Below are 15355 nucleotides of genomic sequence, written 5' to 3' on the forward strand. Positions count from 1 at the left end.
CTTTCCTTTAACAAACAACCCCAAAAGCATTTTTAATTGGTTTGAATGTTCCTGTAACAGCAGCTGTCTTGCTTTTCAAAATTTAGGCCCCATTTTCAGCAAAATTCGGGTAGGTTCTTTTTCGGTATTTCACGGCAACATCCCGCAAACAAGAAACCGTCGTCGCAACCGGAATGCCGGAAAAGGACCACTCACTTCTTGAGGTGCTGAACCAGCATGGCCACCATGCGGTAATTCTCGGGTGGAAGTTGACCGACGAGAGTTTCGATTGCCGACATCCTCTGGGCCTTGTTCTCTTGCTCTGAGAGGCCCAAGCATTACCGTTAGTTCGAGAGTTTCAATTTTACTTTGGAAACTTTTTATTTCCGGGGGCATAATGTGCATTTGAGGCATAATGGGGAGAATTCACGCTTAAAAAACATATGCAAAGGAAAAAGTTTTTCTTTAATCAAACTGGCTGGAAAAGGATTGTCATAAAATAAAATTTACAACGAAAGAAACATTTTTTTTAGGGTTTCGTTTACAGTGCGGAACCAGTTTGTAGTTGGCAACCATGGTGGCTACTAAAGTCACCTGACTGGCCACTAGTCAGGTGATGCTTGTACTCTTTCGGGAGCCTTCCTATGGTCTCTAAAAGATACTAATTTATTGTCGTTTTAACCGCAATAAGAATACGAATAAGTAACTCTTAGAGACCATAGGAAGCTCCCAAAAGAGTGCAAGTGCCACGTGATAGACCAGTGCGCTGGTCTGAAATTGACGAAAACGGCGCGCCGGAGTGTTCCCTTCCGGCATGGAGAAAAGTCGTGATGATCATAATGACTTTTTTCAAAATTTATAATTTTTTTTTATTTTTTCGATCGGATAGGATAGGATTTGTGAAGAGTTTAATTTTTATTTAAAAAAATATTTTAAATTACTTTCTGCACATAAGAAAAAGAAAATAAAATGCGTTCAGCCGGTGGCGCAAAACGCTCAGCGTGCTGTGGCAGCATGGGGCATCTGGGGACTTCAGTGGCAACGGCGCGCAGGTCTACCACGACTAATGGCGAGTCACTTGACATTAACTTTTCCGTGGGCACCACCTACAAATTCGTTTCAGGCCGTAAATGTAGCTAAAAAAAGATTTTATTTTTCGTTGCAAATTTATTTTATCACATCTTTTTTTCATTTAGTTTGTTTAAATTGTTTTTCCTCCGCATGTTTTTAAATGGGTCATAACATAAGAAATAAATTTTGGCAAAAAAAAAAAATTGTTGATTTTGAAAAATTATATTTGGGTCCACTAACATCTAAAGAATATTGAAACAAAGTTTGATTCATTTCTGATGCACAGTTATCTTGCTATCAATTATTTGCAGTGCCTTGATGCTATATAAATGATAAAAATGTGGACACTTTAAATGCATTTTCCACCATTTCATGGCTTCAATATATAGGTTTCATTTTAGATACTAATGTGCCGTTTCACAAGAGAACAAGAAGGAATATTCTTTTGTTTCTCTCACTGAAATTTCATATGAAATGCATCCGTAGAATGTTTTTGTTTTTTTATTTTCTGAATGTCAAGTATAAAAAGAAAAAAAAAACAACAACATTTGTTTGGAGACACAGAGGCTAAAAAAGATAGCTTGATTTTGCAAAACAACAGTTTTAGAGAAAGAAATTACTTGACAAAAATGTTTCCACAGGTGCACTCTTCAGGCATTGTGCTTTGCATCAGGTAAAAAAAACTAATGAATATTGAATTAGATTTCTTGCGATAGATTAACTAAGCAATGTGGGTGTATGATGGGAACTGTTGTAATTCCTTTCACAACTCGTCTACGCAGCTGAAACTTTTTTCTGTCCCCTTTGTCGTAACTAACATTGTACTCTATGCTGTCCATTTCAATTTGGAAGGACAATAATACCATCTGGGTAGTGTCCGTCCTTAACCTCCTTATGATTTAGTCGCAACATGAAAGTTTGATTAAAACAGGTGCCAGAAATGTCCCCCTTGTATGCAACTTCAAACCGAAACTAAGCGAGCAAAGAGCGCCCGCGACTTCGATTCCTCCACTTTGCGCCGGCTCTGAAAACCACCTGTCCGCACCGAAGGTGGTGTGATCAGTGTGACAGAAATGCAGAGCAGAGGCACAGACGTCCTGGGCTCTCTTTGCCCGCTTAGTTTCGCTTTGAAGTCGTATGCAAGGCAACATTTCTCGCCCCGTAGCAATGACTGCAAATTGTTTAATCAATATATTACGGCACAGCTAGACGAGGTCGAGCGTCAGTCCTTCCGCTGCATTATAGCCTAAAACTGAAAATTGAAAGAGTTAAGTAAAGCTTTTGAGTTAATTAGGTTATTAACCCAATTTTGGCTATGGGACAATTTAGCCCCAGGGCTCTATAACCATTATGCTACCTTCCTTTTTAAAAAAAAGAAAAGAAAAATCCTGGTCTTAAAAGAAGCATCCTGTACACAGAAAACAATAAATCTGAAGTAAGCCACGTTATGCATAAAGGTAGAACACTCACTATAACAAGCAACCAATACAAGAGAAACACTTGACTTGGCAAAGGTGCTGCCTATGAGTGAGTTTGATTGCAAGACTACGAAGGCACACATGCTATCATCCCAAGAGTGAAAAGGCAGTCCTGTGGGGAACAAGATTGCACTTACTTTTCGAGACAATCACTTTCAAGAAGTTAGCTCCCAACCCCCAAGTTTGGTACAAGGTAGACGCGCACAAAACTGTGCCAATAAATCCAGTGGCGTCGGAAAAGGGCGGGCGGTGGGGGGGAAACCCCCTTCTCTCACAGTTCAGAAATTTGAAGGAAACAATACAGGGTATGGGGGGCGAAATTGCCGCCGCCCCAACCTCGACCAAAAATTTCCGACGCCCCTGAATGAATCAGTAAGCTCGTACAGCGGTTAAAGGGAGGGGGCGACTTACTGGCAGCGCTAATAAAGGCAGTGTGCAAACGAAACGTCATCAGAGGCTCAGGCAGGTTTCTGCAAGGGGAAGGGGTTTGAAGGCAATGAGACGTCGCAGCAGTAACGACCTCGAGCGTAAAAAAAGATTGAGGTACACTTATGCACTCCTTATGAGTTGTGAATGAGAAAGCATGTACATCAATCTTGCTCTACGCGTGTTGGCGCACTGACTGGCACTGACTAGAGTTCCTGTATAGGCTCCCTACGGGAGCCACAATTGGGCGTCTGTTTTCCACGTGCTACCGCGCCACTATGCGCCGAGATCCGATCACGTGAGGAGCCGGATCAAGTGCCGTGCAGGAAAGCAGCCGTTGCATGTGCCGCGGTGTACGTTCCCCTGCTTTTGAGTGTGCTGCGCGCCTCGAACGCGCGGCACCATTTGCCAAACTCAGTCACGTGAGGAGCGGGATCAGCATGCCGTGCAGGAAAGACGGTGCTGCAGAGATGAACGCACAACTCTGGCTCTGTAGGGAGCCTACACAGGAACTCTAGCGCTGACGGACACGCAGCGCCATGAGGTGGCCGGTCGTTGAAACTGACGCGCAGCGTCAGCTTCAACGACTGGCCACCCTATGGCGCTGCGTGTCCGGTGAATGAAAGCCTGGTCGACGCGCGCTAGCGAATGGGATGGCAGCGGTGTAAAGGGTGCCATTGGCTGTGGACGCGCGCTAGCCGATGGGATCGAAGCGGTGTAAAAAAGCCGTTTGGCGTGGTTTCAAAGCTGATGACGTCAACTCGCTCCATGAGACCCCCAGTTAACGCTTCCGCATTAAAAACAAACAATATTTTCACACAATGTGGAAAAGCTTTCAGCCAAAACTGTGATTCACTAACTCTAACGACAGCAGACAACACCGTGAAAGTAGCTTCTGACCTTCTCGACAGTTTGAAAAGCATAAGTAAATGAAAATGCCAAGTAGTTTGTTGGCATTCAGCTTAGAGATTATACCGTAGTCCCAATTTTTATCATCGACTATAAGACAATCACTGCAAAAAATGAAGCTCTTGAAAAATGTTCCAACTTTTCTCGCAGACAGGAACAGTAAATGATATGCCCTCTTATTAAGATGGAAGCTTGGGCAAATTGGTGAGAGTTTATATTAGTAGCAACAGCGCATAATAAACCAGGACAAAAGGAGAGGACACATAGAAGGACAAACACAGTGCTGTCCTTTTGTCCTTGTTTATTATGAGCTGCCGCTACTAATGTGCCCTCTTATGTTAAGGTGGGAACGTGCATTTGCACAAACGTTTGTCAGAAGTGAGCAGTTAGTCGTCTACATACAAACAACGGTCACAGAAAAAGTGAAAACCAAGCTCTTGAAAGGTGACTGAAGGTGAGAGCTCAGATGCAAGCCATGCAGACGAGTGCAGTCACTGGTGAATTCCCCTTCACCTGAAATAGTTCTTGAGTGCACTTGTGATGGTCTTGACCTCCCACTCTTCAGGGTCCATCAGATTCACGCCTTCCGTCCTCTTCGGATCTACGGGAGAGAGGTTACGACGCCACACAAGGTCACTTAACCTTTACTAACATCCGAGGAATGGGGAGTCATTAGGCGGGGAAAACAAGCCCCAGATGCGGCAAAACGGGGGAACAAAAATATATAAATAAGAGAACAGGTGGAGAAAGAAGAAGACGAGAATGAAATTGAACTGCGTTTATACGAAGTAACAGAGACAATGTCAGAAAAAGTTTGAACGGCTCTTAAAGATAAAGTTGAGACATAGAACGGGCAGTTTTTTTTTAGCTCCTGCCACCCGTGTGGAAAAGGTTTTTATGGCAATACGGCTACCTATATACCAGGAATTCCCATTTTAATTAAAGACACTCTGCTAGAGAAGGACACAGGGTATCGGACTACTGAGCGAGAAATCAGCGTTACGATTCGCACCAAGGGACACAGTTTTTTGTAGACACAGCTAGTTGTGTTACCATATTTTATTTTTCTAATAACATTTTGTGATGCCCCAGGTTTGAAACTTAGCCCTAAAACAGATTTTGCATTAAAAACAGTGCTGCCAATAGCTGCTTTAAAACACCAGGAGATCACGCATGAAAACCCTTTAGTTTGATTCACTTTGCTCTCTTCACAGCATCCCGCCATTTGCCCCCCTAAATAAATTAGAAGAAAAGAAGAAACGTGATGGAAAGACGCACCAAAGGCGGTCTGGGTGAGCTTGGTGACCTTGGAGCTCACGCCCACAATCCGGTACAGCCCCTGGTCCTCCAGGCCCCTGGCCTCAATGGCGTCGATGCAGCCCTTCACAAAGGCAAAGCCGTTCTCGTCCAGTAAGCCTGCAGGCGAGCGTTGAAGACCAATGAGACGAAGGTCCAAGAGAGGAATGATCCCTTTGGGAAGCATTAACTCAAACTACAGTCGAATCTCGTTATACCAGACCTTGATTTCGACCAAGATTTCGGTCTGTTGTAAAAGGAGTATGTTGTATGCAGATATGAAGTCGAGTCAATGGTACGTAGCGGAAAACCAACCGAACTTCACAAATCGGTATGTTATATCCAGATGTCTGTTATAACAAGCTTAGACTGTACGTGTTTTGAGAAACCTTAGCCGAATTCACGGTGCTGTGTTCTGCTCCCCCGTTACCGAACGTAAAAACTACACACTGCGCAACACAGTCAGCACGAACACGACATCGGTATACTTTTTTTGCATTTTAATTCAAAAGGGTATTGAAGGCAATTGAAGGTTGCCCCAAGTGAGCACCTTAGGTTACACCGGTACTTTGGATGACAGCATTTCAACTCTATACGTAGAAAAAAAAACAATGATTGCTTGTTTGTGCTAAGTGCGCTGCACAGTGTAGGTACATATCCACTTTACACTGGCATCTACTGATACACGTCTCAAAATAAACCCCACTAGGGTGAAGACAGCTTTGGCACAGATATCAAAATCACTAGATAGAGAAGTTGAGTTCCAGTGCAGTGAAAAACTCTCTTTCCCCAAGCGAGGCTTCTATTGGCAATTTTGGGCAGTACCAAAACTACCCAAATGTTCCAAGGCTGAGGCAGATTCAAATGTTCCAAACATTCCAAGCGTTCCAAGGCTGAGGCAAACGTTCCAAGAGCGAGGCTGACAATGTTGGGGTGGAGAACTTCACGAAAAATCCCTTACATCCTTCCTGCCTTGTGACTCGTCCTGGTGGTGTAGAACTCTGCAAAAAAAAAAAAAAAAAAAAAAAAGGTTTACTCACATGAATCAATTCAATCAATCAATCAATCAGTCTTTATTCAGCTTCAGTAAAACATTGAAAATGCTGCAGTCGCATCTGGATCCTTAGCCTAGTTGGCTAGTTATGGATTTATACCTGTATGAACAAATAAGGAATGCGGATTCATCCTGGCGCATATGCTTGTGCAGCACAAATGAAATTCAATGAATTATATTAGCTTTTCATAGCATTTTTAAATAGTGTTTTTTTAGAGTCAGTATAATTTATCTCGTCTCTTTTATGTTCCGACTTAATGACTTTCGAAGTTTCGTACCTGTATACTGTATTAAAAGCTTACCGTATGCATTGTTATAGGGTGGAGTATAATTATTATAATGTTTCTCGTGACCCTACGTGATTGTATAAGTGCGGAAGATGGGAATGGTGTATTATTCACTGGAATATTACGTACCTGAATTACTGCTTTATAATCTCTTAACATTTGAAATGGCATTATTCATTGTTTTGAAATAAAATAGCTGAATTAGCGTTATAACTAGTACATATTATTCACAATGCCCGCTCCTGAAGCATCATTATTGGTTGAAAATAAGTTTGATATGTAAATCTCCTAGAATCTACACAATATTCGAGACGACTGTGAAAAATACTGAGTATATTATTTTTAATGTTTTCGAATGAAAACGCTGCCCGGTCTTAAATAAGGTGTGATTCAAATATGTCCCAATTTCTTACATGTTGTTTCAACGTGTGCATTCGAGATGAAAAAAGATTGAAGAGTCACTCCTAGATATTTAATATCTTCTACTCTTTGAATGGACTCATCTCTCAAACTAATTTTTTGTTCCTCTTTTGCCATGATCTTGTTTGGAAAGTAAACACTAAAAGTGCACCTCTGTTTGCTATCAGACTGCCATTCTCAACAGAAAGATGACACAGCAATACGGCAAGCCTTTACGGTAAAAGACGTAGAAAAAAGCCGATGCCAACTGACCGAGTTCAAGCTGTTAGAGTTGTTTACGTCAGCACAACGCTACAGTTGAATCGGTTTATGTGCAAGATGCAATAAAAGAAAAAGATTTGTTGGGCTGTCCCATAATTGTGTATTTTCAGGTTCAAAGCGAATAGTAGTTCAGGCCGAATATTTTCGAATTGAATATTGAACAGTTTCTCCAAGCTTTTCACTACTGCAACATGCCTAGACAAAAAAAAAACCCAGCTGAACTCGTGAAGGTCGTTCCCAAGGTACCACTTATCCAATTTCTATGCTAAGTTCATTTTAATATAACTATATTTATGGACTGTGGACTCGGAAAGTTCAAAGTTTAGATTGGAATGGTGAGTAAACAACATATTTGACATACAAATAAACCTATAGATATGCCTGGCCATACCTAATCAAGAGAATTTACAAATACTCTCGCTATATGTAAATATCCTTTCTGAAATCTCAAATAAAAAAAAAAAAAATAAAAATAGACAGTCAGGAATAATCAATGCAGGTCGTCGGAAACTCTCTGCATAACATATACTCTTGCACAATAGCCACAGTCTAATTTTTGGAAATTTTAATGTAGTGTAGATATCAATTCCGGAAGTTTCGGTTTCCTTTTATATACCCCAGATGCGCTTGTGCACCGCCCAGCTTTAAAAGCATGCTTTCCTCCTAAGCACATGATTGAAACATCGCAAAATATGAACATTGCAGTTCATCTCGAAACAAATATAGAAAGCATACCATTAAAAACTACTGTTAGAAAATTCAAATATTTGCACAATCCCAGACCCCGAAGGAAAAATCCATCAATGTAACGCTGTTTGGCAGTCAATGTTTTCTAGTGGACCGCTGACTGTGCCTGACTGTACGTCAAGCATGTCTGATTGGCCAACAAGTTACTCTGACCGACAGTCAAACTCCAGTCAGACCCCGCTTGTCGGCTTTCTGATGGTTTCCTGGTGGCAGTCGGCCGCCGCGAAATGCCATCAGGATGTCTTGGTGGTGATTCTGACTGTACATCGATTGTCTCTGACTGTACGTCAGAAAGCTTTGACATGCAGACAGAAGTACGGTCAAAGGACGTAAAGTCCGTTCGGATACCACTATTTCGTCAAATCTATGAATACGAAAAGTAATCTATGCACGAGAAAACGATTTCAGGACGTGAGCCTATAAAACCGCTGACGTTAGAGATATGACATGCAACCGACCGACAACCTTGATCAGAAGCCCGCCGAAGCGCCGAACACGACACTTCGCCGACTTCGCTTCGCCCATAGAGACTTCGCCGAGCTTTCATGAACGATTGCTCTCGACTCGTTTTGTTTGCCCGCTTGCTCCAACTTGTCGATCCTGCCCGGGCTCTACAATGACTTATGTTTTAGTAGAATTTCTACTCGACAAGACCCAGCCTGTTGTGAGTTCCGGCGATGTAAGGGACTTTGGCGGTGTAGTTGAAGACGACAAGGTGTACCAGGTCTACTGGGCCGATGACGCGCGAACAGAAGGATCGTTCTACGACGCGAAAGTACTCTACATGGCAGGTGAGTAGAACTGAAGTACGGCGAGTGATGTACGAGTGCTTTGCACAACATGCTGACGGCTTAACTGCATTTGCAGCCGAAGCATCTCGTATAAAACGAATAGTCAAATCGAGTGTCTCTAGCGGTGGTGTAGCATAGCGGTTAAGGTGCCCGATTTGTACGCAAGCGGTCGCGGGTTCGATCCGCGGTGGTCCTGCTTTTTTTTTTTTCTTTTTTTTTTCTCGAACATTTTGTTTTATCGAGGCATTTGGCGATATTTATGAGTGCGTATAGCTTTACTCTTATATAAATGCTGCCCTTGTTGATAAAATTCCCTTGGCAGTGGCAGTCAGACGTCATCTGATGGACCATCAGATGACGTCTGATGGTCCATCACGTTCCACCAAGGCTGCTGACTGGCAGTCAGTGTCCCAAATTACGTAGCTTGATGGAATTTTCAATAGGGACATTAGAGACAATTTCGAGCTTCCTGTAGTAGTAAGTGTTTTAAGATTGCAAGCAGGATCAGGAGCCTAAGAAGTACTTCCCCGAAACCTTTAGCTATCGGACGTGTTTGAAAAAGGCCATGCACCGGAAAGAGAGCTCACGAGCCTGCCTCAAAGTCCCTCAATAATGCGGCAAAAACGAGAACACCGGTGCCACCTGCGCGCACTCACAGGCTCCTTGCCGTCCATGGCATTTAGCCAGTGCTTGCAGTCGTCCTCGCTGAGCGCCTGGAACGTGTACGTCGTCGCGTTGGGACGGTCCGCCGTCGTCAGGTCAAAGCAGAACCGCTTGTCGATGCTCTCGTGGATGCGCCTGTGCGGGGAGGTCGTGGAGGGAACGCTCATCAACCCGGCCCCACCAGGCAGACGAACGACAAATGCTGCATGCACACACGTTCAAAGTGCACCTCTCTTATTCTTGGGTGTTGCCAACCGACAACGAAAGAAGGCGCTTGTGAGCGATAATAGACCAACAGATTAAACCCCCGAAATTAAAGAATGAAAAGCAGACAACGCACACACCTATGTGTCTGCTGTCCACTCTTTAATCCCAAGTCTCGGATGTTTAAGATGTTGAAAGCTCAGCGCCTCTTCTGCATCTTCTCCGTTATTTCGATAATAGATCGCTCAAATCACAAGGAAGCTGTTATTACAGCGGTTTTCGAATGGGGTTCCGCAGACCCGCCGGGGTCCATAAAGTCCTATTTGGGGTTCGCGAAGTTCTCACCTCAACCCACAACCCCCCTTTCTTGAAAAAAAAAAAAAAAGTTTTTTGTTGATTTTGTTTAGGTGACGCAAGCTACCACCCGTTATAAAGAATGCAGCCGTTACCATCTATCCATCCTTCTACTAGATGCTTTTCGCTTCTCCTGCCTATAACAGTAAAGGATGCCCCTTTCATACTGCAATTAGCTGTCTCATTTTATACAATCCCCCCCCCTTTCCCTTTCCCTCGCTGGCATGGGCCCCCCCCCATCATTTTGGCGGGTCCCCAAGGGGCCCCCAACACATCCGTGCTTGAGAACCACTCTTCTACTGCAACAACCCGAATGCTGCGAGAGGGCAGAAAATGCTTGGTGTTTGTCCCGAGCGGTTTAATGAAACATTAGACTTCAAAACCTTTAATTCACGCATATTTCTATCACCAGACAGCTTGGGAAGCTAGGGAATTTTCTTTTAAATTTCCAAATGAGTGTCTTTTCTTTTTGTAAGGACAAGTGTCTCGAAGCACTGGTAAAAGCAAGAGTGACGAGTTCTATGCATTTGCCTTCTCCAACTCCAAATTTAAACAGAATGTCTACCACTCTGATTTAGAAGCAAAATAATGCTTGTGGCATATTTACTCTATCTCGTTAAAGGCCATGCGTACGAGCACTGCCTCAGGAATTACACCACTTGCAAATTGCTTAAACCGAGGCGAACTATGACGAAGATAGCGGGTTCAAATGCCTCTCACCTGATACATTCCTTGAGGATGAATGTGTCTGTTGTTGTCTAGAAAATGAAAAGAAAAAAAACAAATGCATGAGTGCAAAGCGTAAATTTTGAGACCGAACGAAGCACATAAAAGGACTCAATGACAAAATGATACCAGACACCAAATTCATTAACTCTGAACAGCTGGCAAAGATAACTATCCCCTTGCTTTAATCAACTGCCCATGGCAGCCAACAAATAACAGATGCACCAAAGAAGTAATGAAACCGCTACATAAACATTGCAGATATCTTTTATGGTGGATGTATACAAAATCGGCATTCCTATAATAGTACTGGTTAAAAACTAGCCCTGTGCAAATAGAGGATTTTGAGTTTGAAGCGAATTCAAAGCGAATAGTAGTTTTGGACCAATATTTTTTAATCAAATATTGAATAGTTTCTCCAAGTCTCTCACCGCTGTAGCGCCATGCTTAAACAAAAACCCAGTTGAACGTGTAAAGGTTGTTCCCCAGCTTCCACTTATCCCTTTCGAAGCTAAGTTCATTTTAAGCTAACTAGTATATATCTATGGACTGTGGCCTCAGAAAGTCCAATGCCTATATTGAGCGGGTAAGAAAACAACATATTTGACATACCTAAAATTAAACCTATGGGGATGACACTCCTAACTAATCAAGAGGATTTATAAATCTTCCAAATGCAAATATTTTTTCTACAATCTCGAATAAGAACAAAGAAAGTATCTGAAATGATAGGCACAAGTTGTCAGGGCATCTCTGAACATGTACTCTTGCATTATGCTCACAGTCTAATCTTGAAAAGGTTACTGCAATGCAGGTATCAAGTTTTACAAATAGTGTTTCTTTTTAAATACACCAGGCGCACACATGCACAGTCCCGCTTTCAAAGTCAGCTTTTCTGCAGTACACGCCACTGCGATATTGTACTTTTCGAAGTGTTGATTGCAGCGGTTTAGGCCCGTTGAGGGTGCTTCTTTCCAAGCACTGGTGCACTGCAAAGAAACGACATCTGCGGAGCTCGTTTCTGCGGGTGTTGCTTCTCCTACTACACCCGTTGTCGATAAGAAGCGCTCTCAACGGGGCTACAGTCAAATACAACACGAGAAAGACAGTGTGAGCGCGAGAGGGGCGTGCACAAGAAAAGTGGTTGTGGAAAGGAGGTCACTCTTCTCTACTTCAGCTTTCCTACTTTCTGCCCTTTTCCCCCTGCACTCTTTCTTATGCCGCAATCGACACTTGGAAAAGTATGAATATCATAGTTCATATCGAAGCTAATTTCAAATAGCCTAATATTCGAAACTTCAAATATTCACGCAGCACCATTAAAAACGACGGGTCACTGATATTTTATACAGTCAAATGCCGCATCCCAGTTCTGTGTGTCACATAGGGTATATCAAAATGCAAGCAAAGGTCTGCTAGGCAAGGAAAGCATTATGGATTAATCATGATTTAAATGGCATCCTGGGTCACTCACAATCTTGCCCACTGTCTGCGAGTAGGGGATCATGGTAAACTTGCGATTCTCCTTCTGGTACTGGCAGTAATGCTTGCTCCATATTGTCGAGATGTGCTCTGGAAAGGTCAAAGTATTGTCAACTCTCAATTAAAGAACAAAGAACCCTCATAGAGCGAAAGCAAAGAATCTTGCATGGACTCTTCATTTGTGATCTTAAATGAACTACCATAAAATCCCGACAGATGCCCCACCCCAAAAGATAGCCCATCGCTATGTTTGGCTTGACCTACTATATTTTTTTAGACACCAAAAGATGGCCCACCCCTAGTAATAGTAGTGTTGGGATCAATAATGGCCTTGGTGTAAATGCAGCTAGTTAGCTATGGCGGGGTACAAGCGAACATTACTGACTGAAAAGTACAGTCATCCTTGCTTCATTGCCCCTCGCCACCATAACAAGCATGGAAGGGACACATGACCTAAAAATAGCATTTCTTCAACTTTTCTTGGCTGTACACCGAAAGTTAGCCCACTCCATATTTTTACGAGATTTGCTCTCGATTTCACGTGGCCTATCTGTCGGTATATTACGGTACCACCTTTGATAAGCAGACATTGTACCACTGTTCATAAGCAAACAAGCAAATAAGTAACTAGTATTCCGTCGAAACGGCCTGAAAAGGAAGTTCTCACATACCTCTCGCTGTTCACACTCAAGCTCAAATGGCTACACTTCATACTTCTGGAGTTCTGGTGGCCATTTCGAAAGAGCAGTTTGTAATTATGTACAAAAGAAACAACATGCACTCGAGGTTGGCCGTGCTAAGAATAAATTTGACTTCTGGAAGTGGAGTGGATAGATTGTAACTTCACTGCAACTTTATCACAATCGGATAAAAAAGCTGAGATCAAGCAAGTTTCGACCAAATAGTAAGGCACAAACTTTCGCGGGACGGACTCGCTCCCCAAAATCAATGAGCAAAAAAACGGCAATGGAAGAGAAAGCAGACGGAGGCTGCACTTACTCTTCTCCATCAGCAGGAGGTAGCCCTGCCTAGTGTACATTTTGTTTAGGGACCCCGCATCTTGTGGTTTCTGGATGCAGACAACGGGTGGGGAGAAACAAGGGGCAGGCACACCACACGGGGGGAATGAGCATGCCCACATGCAGCATGTGGCAAAAGCAAGAGAACACACCTCAAAATACAGCACACAACACACTTCATGACAGACTACTGTTTCCGTAACACCTTCCAAATGCAACTATAATGTAGCCGTTTCATTAGAGAGAAAGTCTGGGTGGGTGGAACCAAGCTATAATTAGGGCTAAGCCCCAATGAGAAGCTTTGCTTTTCTAAATCAAGTGATTGTATCGGTCAACTGGTTTTATTCAAAATTTATGAATCGTAGAGCCCTTGAATGTGCCGACCGATTACCTACAATTCTGCTCAACTCAAATGAGAACAGAAAAATCTAGCTGTCGTACGACAGAAAGAAAGCATTGCTTCATTATTAAATCCTTCTAAAAATAAAGAAAAACTTTTTTTTTTTCCTAAAATTTAAACTAGGGCTTTTACTAGTGGCTAAAACTATTGAATAAAGAAAATGGGCAATGTTCATTAGCTATGTGACAAATTTCCCAGACTGAATGCAGATGTTGGAAACCGGCATTTGCCTCCCTAAATAAATGGTAGCACCGAGGGGTGGAAAACCTTTGCCAACAATCCGGCACTGCTCTTCTTCCAATACTGTTTAACATTTTATTCCATAATGGCACATTCTAAAACAGTTTCTTTTTGTCTAATTCAAGAAACAAGTTAGTTGTTTGCAAAAAAACGAAAAAGGCTATAACAAAACAGACAGTGCCATGCATTTACCCCGAAAACGTTACAGGTCTCTCACAGGGTAGCTAAGCATCTGGTAACAATGAGCCTACTGAAATGCATAATATTATACCTCAGTTTCTCCACTGCATTCGTTGATGACCCATAACTACAACTACCTAAATCTGTTAGCAACATACACATCCTCAAATGTAACATAGGGTCGCAAGTATGTTTGTCAAGCAGCAAAACGTAAAGCTTTCTGTCCACAGCTCATGCAACTGTGACATCATTTGGGTGGCGTAACATTAGTAATGCGCTGCACCTTTCTACTATAAAGATTCCCTATAAAAATAATAAATTAATGAGAGATGTCACATTTAGTATGCTAGTAGTTTTACTTTATCAGTAACTGAAATGCATCAAATAACCTTTCTAGGCTTGCCATAACCAAGTTGTCTTACTACAGTGAAAAGCTAGAGAAAGCTTGTAATACAGGAATATTTGAAAAAGTTCATGTAATGAAGACAATGATGCAACATACATTAAAAAAATTACTATGAAAAAGTTTCACAGGATAGTCAAGATATGAATATAGTAAAGCCAACTGGAGGTAAGCCTGGAAGGCTGATGCAAGCACTTGTTCTAATGAAATGGAATAGTGATACGTGTAATAAATGAATTTTTTTTGTACACTGACCATAGCCTTTTATACGCACATATTAAGAGGAGAAAAAACATTACTGCAGAAGCAAGTAAATGCTGATAATGCAAGTCAGAAATGTTGAAACGACAAATAAGAATGTAAGTTGGGATGAACTAAACTGACAAAAAATGTCACTACTTAGTTTATGAAACTTAATTTTTTGTTTTTGTGGAGGGGGAGAGGGGCATAAGTGAAGAATTCTTTCATCCATTTCAGCAGGAAAGGAAATTCTAGCCTCATCAAACACCTTTTCCACCTTTCGTGAATGCAGACGGATTATTCTCAAGGCCATACTCCGTCTCATAACTTGGCAAACAACAAAAGATGTTTAGTAGTTAGCTGAAGTGAAGCAACTGTACATGATGCACCAAGCTTGGGCATATTGAGCACAAAAAGAAAGCCACTCAAGACCTTGCTGGAAGAGCTGACTGCTACAAACAATCCCAACCAAACCTCAAAACATATTTTTCAACTTAAAGGGCAACTTCGGTAAATTCCAAGAAATTTGAGTTAATGGCTGACAAATATATCATGACGTAGTAATAAACGGTTCGATGTAATTTTTTTCAAAAAAAAAGTACAATATTTTTTTGTGCAGTCTTCCTTTAAAGCTTACCACAAACCAAAACCGAAACCTTGCCTGCGGCAGGCAAAACTGCTTCTGTGTCATCATCTACATGCTCTTTGGTAGGGGGGGGGGGGGG

At 42.2% G+C, this 15355-nt stretch overlaps 1 protein-coding gene across 2 annotated transcripts in view; it reads right to left on the reverse strand.

Annotated features, from left to right (window-relative positions):
• LOC115313467 (rho GTPase-activating protein 26) overlaps positions 1-15355 on the reverse strand; it is a 45249-nt gene that overhangs the window by 16445 nt on the left and 13449 nt on the right. For both annotated transcript variants that reach the window (XM_040501062.1, XM_040210786.3), the window contains exons 10-18: positions 13148-13217; positions 12141-12238; positions 10661-10698; positions 9376-9517; positions 6121-6160; positions 5142-5279; positions 4377-4464; positions 2940-2998; positions 196-301 (exon numbers count right to left, since the gene is read on the reverse strand). In XM_040501062.1, the coding sequence (XP_040356996.1) occupies positions 196-301; positions 2940-2998; positions 4377-4464; positions 5142-5279; positions 6121-6160; positions 9376-9517; positions 10661-10698; positions 12141-12238; positions 13148-13217 (779 nt within the window). The remainder of the gene's footprint in view (positions 1-195; positions 302-2939; positions 2999-4376; positions 4465-5141; positions 5280-6120; positions 6161-9375; positions 9518-10660; positions 10699-12140; positions 12239-13147; positions 13218-15355) is intronic.

This window comes from Ixodes scapularis, unplaced genomic scaffold, assembly GCF_016920785.2.
Source record: "Ixodes scapularis isolate PalLabHiFi unplaced genomic scaffold, ASM1692078v2 PGA_scaffold13__105_contigs__length_92229423, whole genome shotgun sequence".
NCBI classification, from domain to species: Eukaryota; Metazoa; Arthropoda; class Arachnida; order Ixodida; family Ixodidae; genus Ixodes; species Ixodes scapularis.